The sequence below is a fragment of the Delphinapterus leucas genome, chromosome 4, assembly GCF_059928025.1.
Source record: "Delphinapterus leucas isolate spDelLeu-1000000601 "Yukka" chromosome 4, BTC_Dleu_Yukka2, whole genome shotgun sequence".
In the NCBI taxonomy this organism is placed as follows: Eukaryota; Metazoa; Chordata; class Mammalia; order Artiodactyla; family Monodontidae; genus Delphinapterus; species Delphinapterus leucas.
The window spans coordinates 93,549,459-93,564,473 of record NC_143132.1 but is presented as its reverse complement, the minus strand read 5'-3'; the positions used below and the strand labels follow the sequence as shown (position 1 = coordinate 93,564,473).

At 33.9% G+C, this 15,015-nt stretch overlaps 1 protein-coding gene across 1 annotated transcript in view; it reads right to left on the bottom strand.

The window, feature by feature from the left end:
• Positions 1–15,015, bottom strand: part of SPATA16 (spermatogenesis associated 16) — a 222,963-nt gene that overhangs the window by 161,908 nt on the left and 46,040 nt on the right. The window contains exon 2 of the mRNA XM_022575393.2: positions 5,131–5,276. Within this exon, the coding sequence (XP_022431101.2) occupies positions 5,131–5,276 (146 nt within the window). The remainder of the gene's footprint in view (positions 1–5,130; positions 5,277–15,015) is intronic.

The window sequence follows — 15,015 nt, the reverse complement described above, 5'->3', positions numbered from 1 at the left end:
CTTAGATAATATGATAGAACACTATTTTTTCCTTAGTCATTCATCCTTAAATACATTTTGAGAAGATATATAGTGTTTTATGTTTACTCACTTAATTTACCATTTCTGATGCTCTTCATTCCTTTTTGTAGATCCAAATTTTACTCTACTGTCATTTACTTCAGCTTGAAATATCTTATTTATCATTTCTCAAAGTACAGATCTGCTCAAGATTAATTTTTAACTTTAGTTATTTAAAAATGTATTTATATCTCACTCTCATTTTCAAGAATTTTTTTTTGTTGTTGAATTCTTGTTTGGCATCATTTTTCTTTCAGTACTTTAAGCTTCCTGTTCCATTGTATTTTGGTCTCCATTATTTCTGATTAAAAGTCACCTGTTATTTGTATCATTGTCCCTGTGTGTAACATATTGTTTTCTTTTATCTGCCTTTAATATTTTCTCTCTGTCTTGAGTTTTCAAAAGTTTGCTTATGCTGTTTCTAGATGTGGTTCTCTTTGTATTTATTTTAGTTGGGGCTAACTAGATTTTACTTTTTTAAAAACAAATTTGGAAAACTTCTACTGATTACTTTTATGCCCTTTTCTTTCTTTCTTTTCCCTTTGGGACAGTTACATGTATGCTAGATTGCTTGTTACTGTCTCTGAGGATAGGTCACTGAAGCATTGGTTAATTTTTTAAAATATCTTTTTTTCCTCTGTGTTCATATGGGGTAATTTCTACTGATTTGTCTTCATGTTCACTAATCCTTTCTTTAGTACTAAGTCTTCAATCTGATGTCAAGGTCCATCAGTACATTTTTATTTTAGATATTTCATTAATCCATGCTGAAATCTCCATTTGTTTTTTTTTTATAGTTTCTATTTTTCTGTTGAGATTCTCATTTCTTCACTTATTATGATCATCTTTGCCTGAAGATCCTTGGATCTATTTTTTGTAGCTTCTTTAAAATCTTTTTCTACCAATTCTAACATCTGGGTCTTCTTGGGGTCTGATTGTATGGACTATTTATTTTCTTAAATATGAGTCTCATCTCCCTATTTCTTTGAATGTACAGAAATTTTTATTTTATGCTAGACATTTTGGATGAAGCTTTGTAAGGAATTGGGATTATGACATCATCCCTGCAAAGTTGTTGAATATTTTTCCTATCAGGCAATTAAATGAAAAATACTCTTGTTCTTGTCATGCATGGTTTTAGTCTCTATTAAGGCAGGTCTGTTTTGCCTTTGAGTTTAATCCTAAGGAGTGATCCATTCTGGAGGTCATGGTACTAACTCTTAAACCATGGGTCTTTCTGGGGTTTGAGCTGAATGCTTTAGGTACTCAGTGAGGTCTCTTCACACTGGTATTTCAGTATCTCCCATCACTGCAGGTCCTCTGGTATTTTCACTTAGCACTTAGTCCCACAGCAGGCAGTCTCTGCTACCTGACGTCTCACTTCTTATATTGGCCAAGAACCTGCAGCAAACCCTCATGCAGTCTTCTAACCCCAACCTACTCACAAAGCTATTTCTCCTTTGGTCACCTGCCCTGTAAATTACAGCTTTTTTGGCAGCATCATATTCTAATCTCTGCTTCCTCAGCCCATTGAGATTTCAGCTTAACATTTAACGTGATCTCCAACTCCCTGAGTAAGGGCAGGAAAAGAACCCCAGCAAAAAGCTAAGAAAATTGTGGGGCTCACCATGTATACTGTCCTTCTCTCAAGGATCAAAGTCCTGCTATGACCATTTTCCAGTGCCTAAACAGTGTTGTCTCATATATTTTGTCCAGTTTTATACTTACTTATAGCAGGAAGGCAGGCCCAGTACCAGTAACTCTATCATGGGTGGAGTAAAGAATCTATGGGTTTATGTTTAATTTTCACAAAACCTTGTGATATAGTATTTGTGAAATAGGTAGTATTATTATAACACAATTTTATAGAGAATTAAACTCAGGCTAACTGGTGAGTGGGGGAGTCAGAATGAAAACCTGAGCGGTCAGATTCAGACTCCATGCTCTGATTTAACATACAATGCTGCCTCTGCAACTTGAAATTATGTTATTACCTTCGTTGCATTTACCACACACTCTTTTTTCTCATATTAGTATTTGTTTTTTAAACTTTGCTACCTCTTCTAATATGCATAAACACCACATATTTCCTGTTTACAACTACCACCCCCACTGCCTAGCACAAGCTCTTGGTGAGCATTCAAAAATATTTGTTGAATGAATGAGTGAATGTAGATGACACCATTACAATTTTGAAAAGAGGCTCATTTCCACATATTTGCTATTTTAGACTTCATCTTGCCTGCCACCTTGTGGCATCAAAATTCTGCAGCAAAAACAAGCAAACAACAGCAATATAAAGGTGGGAAATATGCAAAAAAGTTGATATGCATCATTAGAATCTTTACAGTTATACAAATAAACATATAATTATATGATAGGAAAAGAGTTATAGTAGGATTTCTATTCTTGATAAGATAGCAGTAATTAGAAATCAGTCTTAGGAATGTTCAAGACACCTCTGATAAACAGTGATACTAGTTTGATGAAGTGAGCACAGAGTTGATATGTTTGACTGATGAGTCTAGGCATCACTTGTGGTTGAAGTAAAAAAAAAAAAAAATGATATCCATATTTGCCACTTCGGATATGTTATTTAAAAAAAGAAAAACTTGTTAACAGTTGTTTCTAAAGCCTTTGTATTACTTATTATCATATTTTAAATGTCAACACTTGCCTAATTAATTTCAAAATGTATCTTTGTTGAACCTAAAACCATAAAGTTATGGTTCTTGTAGTCTTCTACATGACAGAACAACATGCAGTTACTTTTTATCAGAAGCAAAACTATGTGATGGTTTTCAAGCTAATTTTTGTGTTAACAGATCTCCTAAAGATATGCAGTAGACCTCACATTTACATAAAATTAAAGAAAGGATGCTTCAGCAAATGCAAATAAATGCAAAAAGGGAATATTTTAATTTTGATCCATGATTAGTATCAACCATCACAATGTGGTGATAATACAAAAGCAAGATTCTGCATTCAGTGTATAACTGAATGTATAATGGTGTATAATGGTTGTAGGCTATTTATAGACTGAGTATCCTGATTAATTTATTTATTTTGAGAAATATATTTATGTTTCAGGCTCTACTTTAAAATCTGAGATCTTTAAAAACATTTAAATATTAGAATTGTAGGCACTGTCTTCTGCAATATGACATTTTGCTGGGTAGCAAAATGATTTATTTCAGTTGGTGCATTATTAATTGTATGAATTGACTGTTTAACCTCTATTGATTTCCCTTTCTTAATGTTCAACTTAGAAAAAGAAGCAAAAGTTATTTTACAATAGAATAAAAAGGATACAAAAGTTAATCCTGGCATAATGGGGAAGATTAGTTTACTATTCATCATTATATATCCTCCCTTCAGTAATTTTCAAGGTCTTGAAAGAGCATGCTTAGTTTTAAAATAAAAGTTTCTAAGCCTAAATAGTGAATCTATTGAAACTAATCCTTGCATCCTTGTTTCTTATAGTACAATTTTGATTAATGTTCATTACTTGTTTTTATAACACTGAATTAAATATTGACATGACCATACCATTTTGAATCCTTTTATTATTAAAAATGATTTGAAAATCCATCAAACCATTCTAATATCCAGGAGATAGTTTCCTTAATATGCAGGCCATTTTGATGGCACTTCTTATGTGTAGTGAAAACTGTGGAGAAGGTGATAAATAATTACTTTCAAGTGCATCTCAATTCAGTGTTGTTTATGTATGCCTATAGATTTTCTGGGCTATTCCCAATTTTAAATATTTTCTTCCATTGAGCTCACAAGTCACCCAAGTGGCTTTTTCCTTTCAAATGGAAATGGAATGAAATTCTTTGACATAACCATATGTCCTGATATTGGGTTTGAAAATGATGTTTGCATAAGGTGTTTCCAGAAACTATAGAGTCTAATTTTCTTTGGTGTCAAAGAGAATCAGTGTTTAGGTTCTGCAGTTTACTTAAAGCAAGAAAATTTCTTTCAAGCAGGTTATCTTATGAATTTAAAAGTGGTTTTGTTGTCCTTGATGTCAAGCTTAAGCCTACAAGCTTGAGGTCTCCTTAGAGCCATGAAGAATCTTTGGCGGAACTCTTACATCATTGTGGATGTAGAGTTGTAAATGATTTTTAGCGTGTTGGCAGATCTCCTGCTGACATAATGAGTATTAATATAATTGATAATTGTGTTTCCTCGTGGTTATTAACAGGGCAGGCATTATGTTTTCATGTTGATATTAGTTTTATTATTTGTATCCAAAAGAAGTCCAGGATGTGTGAGATCAGAAAATGAACAAGACTAAATATTTAGGTCAATCACTCTAAGCCAGGCAGAGAGGGGTAGAGGCTTCATAATTCTAAGAAAAGAGTTATTTGAAAGACATAACATAATCACTTTATCTTTGCCATAGATTAAACTGAATATTACCCATGATAAGAGCAAGGCCTTTAGGAAACAGGACATTTTTATAGAAAAAAAAGATAGGGCTGGGTAATCCTGAGGATTCTAGGAAGCCGCAAGCTAAAACAGAGTTCTGAAGAGGGATAGAAACATACAAAAGAAATCTTTAAGGACATAGATTAAAAAGTGTTTTACACCTTTGGACAGCTGTCACACTCACCCTTGCATAGCATCCTTCGAATCAGCTATGCTATCTCCAAATAAGCGATAAGCTTTCGAGTCTTTGCTCATGTTTCACAGTTGGAATTTCCTTCTACCATTCTCTGTATTTTGGGCAATTTTGGAAATTCTTCTGATCTTTCTCGTTCCTTACTTAACCTTATTCGTACCCTCCTTTCTTCCTGCCCTAATTTGCTACTACAGTTATCTGCCTTTTTATTTTGTCTGGCTTTATGGATAATTATTTATGGCTCTCTTTCTTCCATTAGGTTTTGAGATGCCCTTTGTGATCTCTATGATTGCCTAGTTTAACATAAATCGAGTAGTAAAGAAATGTTTTTTGTTTTGTCTTTAAATTTAAATGGAATCTAAGTTAATCATACAAGCTCACATAATACCCTCTGCTTGCATGGATAGTACTTACTTGTAGTTATTAATACTTCATTTTACCTGTGCGCATGATTCAGGGCAAGGTCAGGTTTCCTCATCCGTAGATAGCATGTAACAAGCTTTGTCTCAATGAAACTCGCCACACTTGCTACATCTTCAGCAGATGCTTCAAATGGTTTTCCCAGAGCTGCCCCTTTGCTGCAAAGCTTTAAAAAAATACAGTGCTTCAAATTTTCTAATAATCTTGACATATAATTGATCTTTTAAACAAGCAAAACATATATATGTACATGTACTTTTTCCAAACTACAAGTCAAATATTAACATTTTGATTGTAAATTAAATAAATTGTTCCTGTTCACTATTAAGTGACTATAATATAAGTAACATATTTTACTGTAAAATATTTTTAAAGTATGATATATTTTAAAGGGGTGCCATTAGCTAAGAATGTCTGTTTTAAAAATAAAGCACACAATAAGCAAAGATATTAGCAGAAAACCAGATATAAATCATATTAAATACCAATGCTTTTATGAAAACCCAGCTGAGCAATGATCTAGCACACTATCAAGTTGATTTAATATAATAAGGGGTATCGGAAGTAAACTCCTAGGAGCCATTAACATGATTGGTGATTAATTTGAGTCTGAATCATATTCTCTAGGATGTTATTGAAAGAAAAGAAGTGAAAATTTATTAGAATTTATTGGCGGAGGGCACAGTATCTGAAAAACATGGCAGGAATGTGGAATTCTTAATAAAAATTCCAGGAAGTCAGTGGTTTCTGGGCACCACAGATAAACTGTAGAAGAAGAAAATAATTAATTTTGGGAGGAGAAGCCCAAACATTAAGAAGTGTCAATAATATGACAAGGATAGATCGGCACTTTTTTTTTTTTCCCTCAGAGTTTTCTACTGTGTCTTAGAATCAAGGCTGATGGGGGAGGAGAAACTCCACCTCTGTTTAGTGACCTTATTCCGAATATCTGCTTCTTTGCTCTTTTCTATATCCTCTATGCTTTTCTTACCAGGGATAGTAATATTTGGAGTTAATATCTATTTATATATACCTTAGTGTAAAATTTCTTGTATTCTAAATCCTTTTCATTTAAATGATATTATTTAAACTAATTTTTCTGTTTTTAAATTTTTTTGGCTGCGGTGGGTCTTTGTTGCTGCGCACGGGCTTTCTCTGGTTGTGGCGCCTGGGCTGCTCATTGTGGTGGCTTCTCTTGTTGCAGAGCACGGGCTCTAGGCGCGCGGGCTTCAGTAGTTGCAGTACGCGAGCTCAGTCAGCTGTTGTGGCTCGCGGGCTCTAGAGCGCAGGCTCAGTAGCTGTTGCACATGGGCTTGGTAGCTCCGCGGCATGTGGGATCTTACCTGACCAGGGCTCGAACCTGTGTCCCCTGTATTGGCAGGTGGATTCTTAACCACTATGCCACCAGGGAAGTCCCCTAATCTTTCTTTTATAGAGTAAGTTGAGGTTGCCTTGCAACCTCATTTACATTAACATTGTTGTCAGTTATTTTTTAAAGTGCAAATGGGTTGAGAATGACTATATTCTGTTCGAAAATGTATTTCTCTTCTTAATTTTATCCAACAACTATGAGCTGAAGGTGAATCTAGATGTTAAACATCCCTAGTTTGAATTGGTAGTTACCTGGTGCTACTATCTTTTGCCTGGATATCCTGTCAAGTCTGAGAATTCATATCATTTTTAAAAGTCTTTTCCAATTTGATGGGAGAAATTTGTTACTATAATACATACATTCAGTCAATATATAGTTTTGAGTAATTACTAGTAATTGTCATACAAAAATTACTGCCCTTACATTTTAATTTGCATTAGATAGGTCTTTTAAATAAATGTTGGCTATTTTTAATTCCATGTAAATTCCTGTTTTCTATTCCTTGCCTATTTCCATAATCTTTTTCTTACTAATTATAAGAGCTCTTTAGATATGTAATCTATTATTCCTTTTCCTGAACAACTATACGCACACAATCAAATGTAAAATTTTTCCCCTCAAATTATCCTTTAGAAAAGAGTCAAATTCTATTCATGTTCTTATAAGGGTCCTCAGAGTACAGTTCTCAATTATTTGGAGGGAAAAAAAGCAAAGACTCTTGTGGAAGATACAAAGTAAATGACCTCAGTCAATGTTGTCTGGTTGCTTTATAAAGATTACCTGATAAAATTGATAATAAAAGAGACAAAGCATTTAACACTGATTTAGTAACTATTCCTGAGAGTCTGACCTCACGAATGTCAATATAGTTGGAACAAAATATCACTTAAGAGAAAGTGTTATAGTTTGAACATGACAGCTTGAAACCACACCTCTCCTCTGATCCTGTAGGGCCAACCTGATCTTGCAGGACCCAGAGATACCTAAAGCAACAGTTTTTCAGGGGGAAGATAAAAAGGTTTTTGGATGACATAGCTCTTTATAAAGCCCAAATCAGTAGAAAACAAACTGAGTAGAAAGTACGTAGTTTTATTTGCCAGCATATCATCATATTAAAATTCTAGAACCTCTTGATTAATTTTATCCTCTAAATTAAATCAGCATTTTTTTCAAGTCTTAAATGCTCACATCTCATGGATTTTTCACATAAAATCTTAAAGAAACAAAAGAGAAACAAACAAGACCCACAGTGTATGTGTTCTTTGCCCCTTCCTCCGCTGTGTCCCTCTCTGTTGCGGTGGAGCAGGCATGTTTCCTTTCTCAGGCACACTTTTTGTGGAATGAATATGTGGGCCATTCAGGGAGTAGCATCTACAAGGACACTCAGATCCTACATGGTAAGAGGAAGCTGACCTTCAGATTTAATAATATTAAAGACTTCGCCTGTGAACATTGAGATAAAGTGAAGAATAAATGCCTGATCTAATGTCTTCAATATTCTCTACTTCTGTGAGATTCAAGGCCAGAAAAGGAATAAAACGATCAATCTTAACACACTAAAGAGTATACTTTATGAAGCCAAACTATAAGACAGCAAGGAGAGACAGGGATAATTTTTCAGTTCACATTAAAATGGGAGAACAGGCAGCCTGCTGGGTAGGCTTATGTATATTTGTGGTGATCTTGGTTTATCAGTCAAGTACTCTAAGATAGAGCACTTTCTGATTTTATCAAAGATTGCTTTATTTATTTGCCAAAGTGGGGCATCTTTGAAATAAGCTTTGCAAATTGTTATAAATATGTTGAAGTTAAAGGTAGAATTATAGTAAATATAGACAAAGTACTGGTGTCAGGATTATAAAGAACATTACAGATATTTTGCTGAATTTTAAAATTTTCATGCAGACATTTGTAGAGACTGAGAAGTTAATTCTCTAGAAGATGAAGAACTTTAATGTGAGATGTATTTGTTTGAATGTAGGAAGGGTGACTTAGTTCAAATTATATTTGTCTAAAGCTATACACTTTACCTTTTTGGTGAAATAACTCATGGAGATAAGGCAATAAAAACTTTTAAACTACCTGATATAGTATATCAGTGAGAAGACTGAATTAGGAAACAAAAATTATGTGTTAGTTTTTTGTTTTGAAAAGAAGCCTAAAATATTTTTGAAAGACGCATGGACAAGTTAAAAGCATATTATTTAAGGGAAAATGCAGTGAAGACTCTTATGTGTATTGTTGTTGTTTTCATGAGAAGGTAGATTAAAATGAAATTTCAGTAGTAAATTAGAATCACAGCTCAAATTTTAATTAAAAAATACATATTTTACAAAATATATTTGATAGTTTTCTGAAAACAGGATGGCAATACTTCAGAGTTATAAAACCTTTTTCTAAGGTAACTCAAAGTTCTTTTAAGAAATAAATATCAAACCTATTTTCAGAAATTGTGGCAAAAAGGAATTTCAAGTTCTGTTTAAAAACACAGATAAAAATAATATAAAGCCCAATAATAGCAGAAATAACCAAGATTAAATATTATATTATGGTCCCATTCTTAAAAATACAGCCACACATTTTTCTTTAATTAGTATCATCATTAATAAGATTGATATTGCTAATAGATTCTCCCTTATTAGAATACTGTATGGTGAGTGTTTGCCCACCATACTCCTGGGACATAATTTTGAGTGATCCCTGAAGGTCTAGGAGAGAACAATAAATCTTGAAAAATGTGGCATTATTTGAGTTATCAATTAGTTACAAATAAGAGTATATATCATTCATCCAATCAGAAATTTTTAAGGTTTTTATATTGCTTTGGAAATTACAAAAAAATCTAAAGATGGAGAGTAAGTTACCCATAACCCTATCACCATGTATAATTGCCATTAATTTTTTACATATTCCTAACATCCTTTTCATGTTTTTATAATAAATTATGTATCGTATATAATCTTTGCATTTCTTTTTCATATGCCGTGCTTCCTTTTATGTTTTCAATTAAAATCTAAAACGTATTAAGATATACTCATGTTATAATTATAGTTGGATATTTCAATATCCCACTCTCAGCAAATGATAGAAATACTACAAAGAAAATCAGCAAAGATCATAAAGATCTGAGCAACACAGTCAACCAATGGTAATTGACATATATGTAAAACACTCCACCTAACAACAGCAGAATACATATTTTTCTCAAGCACCCATGGCAAAGTCACCGATATAGAGCATATCATGGGCAATAAAGTAAACGTCAACAAATTGAAAAATACTGAAATCATTCAGAGTATATTCGCTACCATAATGGAATCAAAACTCAACAGTTAAGGAAAAAAAAGACTCCAATTTGAAAGTGGGCAAAGACATGAACAGATTTTTCACTGAAGAGGACATGCAGATGGCAAATAAGCTCATAATAAGATGTTCGACATGTTTATTGTTTGACATCATTAGTCATCAGAGAAATGTAAATTAAAACTACAATGAGGTATCACCACATACCTATTAGAATGGTTAAAATACAAAATAGTGACAACACCAAAATCTGAGAATGGTGAGGAGTTGGATCACTCCCACATTGCTGACAGGAATGTAAAATGGTACAGCCAGTGGAGAAAACAATATGGCGGGTGCTTAAAAAACTAAACATGCAACTACTGTACAACTCAACGTTAGGCACTTATCCCAGAGAAATGAAGACTTATGTTCACACAGAAATCCATATTTGAATGTTTATAGCAAGTTAATTCATAATAGCCCCAAATTGGAAGCAATCTAGATGTCCTTCAATGGTGAATGATTAAAAAAATGGTGATACAGCTATACTGTAAAGCATTGTTCATCTATAAGAAGGAATGAGTGAGTGATAATGCAACAACTTAAGTGAATCTCTAGGGAATTATGCTGAGTGAAAAAAACCCCATCCCTAGAGGTTATATACTGTATGATTACATGACAAAATTATAGGAATAGAGAACAGATTAGTGATTGTGTGGGGTTAGGGATGGAATGGGTGTTGTGGTTATAAAAGGACAACAGGAAGGAATCCTTGTAGTGTTAGAACTGTAAACTGTAAGGTATTTTGACTTTGGTGGGTAGATACACAGAAGTAAAGACACACACACACACACACACACACACACACACACACACGAGTACAAGTAAAGTTGGAGAAATTTTAAGATTGGTGGAATGCCTGAATCTTAATATTTTGGTGATGGTACTAGTCTTGCAAGGGCTTACCAGTGGGAGAAAACTGCATAAAGAGTAAATGGGATCTCTCTGCATTATTTTCTACAACTGCATAAGAATCTACAGTTATCTCAAAGTAAAGTTTAATTAAAAAATAATCATGTTAAGGTTTAAGTGTCTTTCATTTTATCCCCCTCCTTTTGTTTTAGCACATTATCATGTTTAACTGAGATTTGGGATGAGAAGATTAATCATATCTGAGGGAAATAATCTTCTTGGGTTTTTTCTTATCAAATTATAGACTGATTTTTATAATGAAGGGTAATAATTCATAATGAAGTTTGCTCTGAAGTTTTATTTGGCAGCCATTGTGAAAGAATGCATCAGTTTCTCCACATTCTCATTATTGTGGTCTCTTATTTAAGGACATTGGCCATGAGGTGAGGGTTGTACTTAGTGATATTCACAGGGAGAAGGTGTCAGGTCCTTTTGTATTATGACTTCATTATTTATTTTTTCTTAAACATCTTTCAGTTTGCAAGCCCCACTTCCAAGTAATTTTTCATAGAGGGGTTATGTGGATGGTAACTTCTCTGAGCTCACGCATAACTGAGAATGTATTTTTGCTGACTTTATACATGTAAAGGAATGTGGCTGAGTGTATGTTTCTTGAGACATAACCGTTTCTCTGTAAACACATAGTTCTCCATTTATGTTCTCATATTTAGCATGAAGAGGAGGAAAAAAATAATACTTTTTTGGATTAAACTAGACATAATTTAAAAGAACTTCCTGTGTTGAAATTTCTTTGTTTTCCCCATGCATGTGATACATTTTTCTATCTTCTTGTAATTCAAAATTATTGCTACCATGAATCCAGATGTGTTCTATTTTCATCTGTTTTGCCCGGAAAGAGGTAAGGTCTTTGTGTTTCCATACCCAGGTTTCTTGTTTTTTGTTTTAACTTAGAAAAGTTTTCTTCACTTACATCTTTGATTATTGTTCCCATCCCAACAGCCATGTTTTCTTTCTTAAGAAAGTAATTAAGTTGCATTTCCATCTCTGTTCTTCATGTCTGTTAGGTTCTCTGTTTTATTTCACCACTGCATTCTGGGAGAGTGTCTCAGGATTGTCTACTAAATTATTGGCTTTATTTCCCAATATTAACTCTACTATTAACTCTATTTCTTTTTATAATGATGACAATTGCAAACATTTAAATAGTGTTTATTATGTTACAAGCAATGTTCTAAGAGCGCTCCGTCTATTACCTCATTTGATAATCACTGTTTTCATGCCCATTGTCCTAGTCAGTTCAGGTTGCTATAAAAAAGTACCATAGACTGGGTGGCTTAAAAAATAAACATTTACTTCTCACAGCTCTGGAGACATGGAAGTCCAAGATCAGGGTGCAGTGTGGTCCACTTCTGGTGAGGGCGCTCTTTCAGGTTGCAGATTGTTAACTTCTCATGGTAACCTCCCATGGCAGAAAGAGGACCAGAGAGCTCAGTTGGGTCTCTTTTATAAGGGAACAAATTCTCTTCATGAGGGCTCCACCTTCAAGACCTAATCACCTCCCAAAGGCCCCACCTCCAAATACCATCACATATATGATTAAGTTTCAACATATGAATTTGGGGGGGACAAGCATTCAGTGCATAGCACTCATTACTCATTTCACAGATGAGGAAACTGAAGTTTAGAGAGGTATGTAATCATCTCAGGCTACACAGTAATTTGGATTCATGCCTAGATGTCTGGCCCTAGAGTGTGTGTGTTTAATCACTGCACCAGTGCTACAGTGTCAGTTCATGAGCTACTGATCCATGATGAGATTAGCACAGAAACAGAGTAAGCATTTAGAAACTTTCATAGTAGTTTGATAGAGAAATATTATATTTCTTGAATTATAATGTAAATTAGCTTTTTTTTTTTTTTTGGTACGCGGGCCTCTCACTGTTGTGGCCTCTCCCGTTGCGGAGCACAGGCTCCAGACGCCCAGGCTCAGCAGCCATGGCTCATGGGCCCAGCCGCTCCACAGAATGTGGGATCTTCCCGGACCGGGGCACGAACCCGTGTCCCCTGCATCGGCAGGCGGACTCTCAACCACTGCGCCACCAGGGAAGCCCTAGCTTTTGTATTTTTATGTCATATTTTTACTTCATTTTTTTCTAGTAATTTATTTTTACTCTGTTTAATAAAGTATCATTCCACAACAGATTGGGACAAAACCAACACCAAAGAGAATTGGTTCTTTAACACAGATAATGAAAAGAACTGTACTAAACTGTTAGAAATTTAGATAATTAAGAAAATATAAAGAGAAAAAATTCACAATTCTATTATTAAAAAATGACCACTGTTAGATGTTAGATGTTGGTGTGGATATATCTATCTTAGCTAGTTCTCTGTCTGTCTATCATCTCTCTGTCATCTATCTATGTCTTTCTCCTTCCATTTATGAAAATGATATTATTTATGATCCATACTATTATGTTTCTTTCTTTGACTGTATCTTGGACATTAATAAATATAGATTTATACCATTTTTTAAATGGCTGCATAATTTTACCAGATCCCCATTTAATGTTTTTCCTAGTGAGAAATTTCTCCAGAGACACTGAAAGTTCTTAATGTCATAAATAAGGTACATTGAACAGCCTTGTATATACATCTTTGCCCACACATTTGATCCATTTCTAAATTTTCATATTCTATATGTTATAATATACTCTTACATATCGGAATTGCCGAGTCAGGCATATATATTAGAACCCATAAAACATATTTTAGAAAGTATACATCATGAAAGTGGTCTCCAGAAAAGTTTTACACTTTTACCAACAAGGTATTTAAGTTCTTGTTTTTCTATATCCTCACGCACACTAGGTATTAGCAATGTTTTAATCTATTTATTCTTTGCTAATAAGATGAGTAACAAAGGCACCTCACCTTAATTTGATTACTAAATCAACCGCGCATGTTTATTGGCCATGTGTATGTGTATGCTGTTCATGAATTTTATTCATTTTAAAATTGGGCTGTTCTAATTCATATTGATTTATTTTCACTTAGTAAATATATAATTAGATTTTTTCCCAAATATATAATTTATTTTGAGTTATGTTCATCATGGTTTGGTGTCAGGCTTATGCTAGCTATATAAAACAAATTGGAAAGATCCCCGTCTTTTCAACATTCTGGAACACTTGGAAATAAATAGTTAAAAAAATTTCAGCCCAGCTCATTTCACCTCTTTTTTTTTTCTTATTTTATTATTGTACTGTGTAGGTTTTCAGTGTTGTGTATCAATTTTGTTAATTTATATTTTCCTAGAAGATTACCAGTTTCATTCAGACTCTAAAATCTGGCATTACAGTGAAGAACATTATATTCTTAGAACATTTTAAATGCCTGTTGTACCAGTGGTGTCATTCCCCTTTTCACTCTTGGTGCTATATAGTTTTGTTTTCTCTGTTTGTTTCTTAATTAGAATAGCAGGGGTTTGATTATTCTGTTTTTTAAAAAGCAACACACTCTTAGATTAATTTATTAATTCTGCTATTCTGCTTCCTAATTCATTGATTTTGGTTTTTATGTTGGCTTTGTTATCCCCCCCCTTCTTTCCTAAGGGTTTTTGCTTTGTTTCTCTGTAATTTTTTTTTTAACTAGTATCTTTACTTAATACTTAATTCATTTATTTTAGTTTTTCTTTTTCTTTTAACATCTTTATTGGAGTATAATTGCTTTACAATGTTGTGTTACTTTCTGCTGTATAACAAAGTGAATCACCTATACGTATACATATATCCCCATATCCCCACCCTCCCTATCCCACCCCTATAGGTGTTCACAAAGCACGGAGCAGTTCTCCCTGTGCTATGTGGCCGCTTCCCACTACCTATCTATTTCACATTTTGTAGTGTATATATGTCCATGCCACTCTGTCACTTCATCCCAGCTTACACTTCCCCCTCCCTGTGTCCTCAAGTCCATTCTCTATGTCTGTGTCTTTATTTCTGTCCTGCCCCTAGGTTCTTCAGAAACTTTTTTTTTTTAGATTCCATATATATGTGTTAGCATACAGTATTTGATTTTCTCTTTCTGACTTCCTTCACTCTGTATGACTGACTCTAGATCCATCCACCTCACTACAAGTAATTCAGTTTCATTTCTTTTTATGCCTGAGTAATATTCCATTGTATATATGTGCCATATCTTCTTTATCCCTTCATCTCTGGATGGACACTTAGGTTGCTTCCATGTCCTGGTTATTGTAAATAGGGCTGCAGTGAACACTGTGGTACATGAGTCTTTTTGAATTATGGTTTTC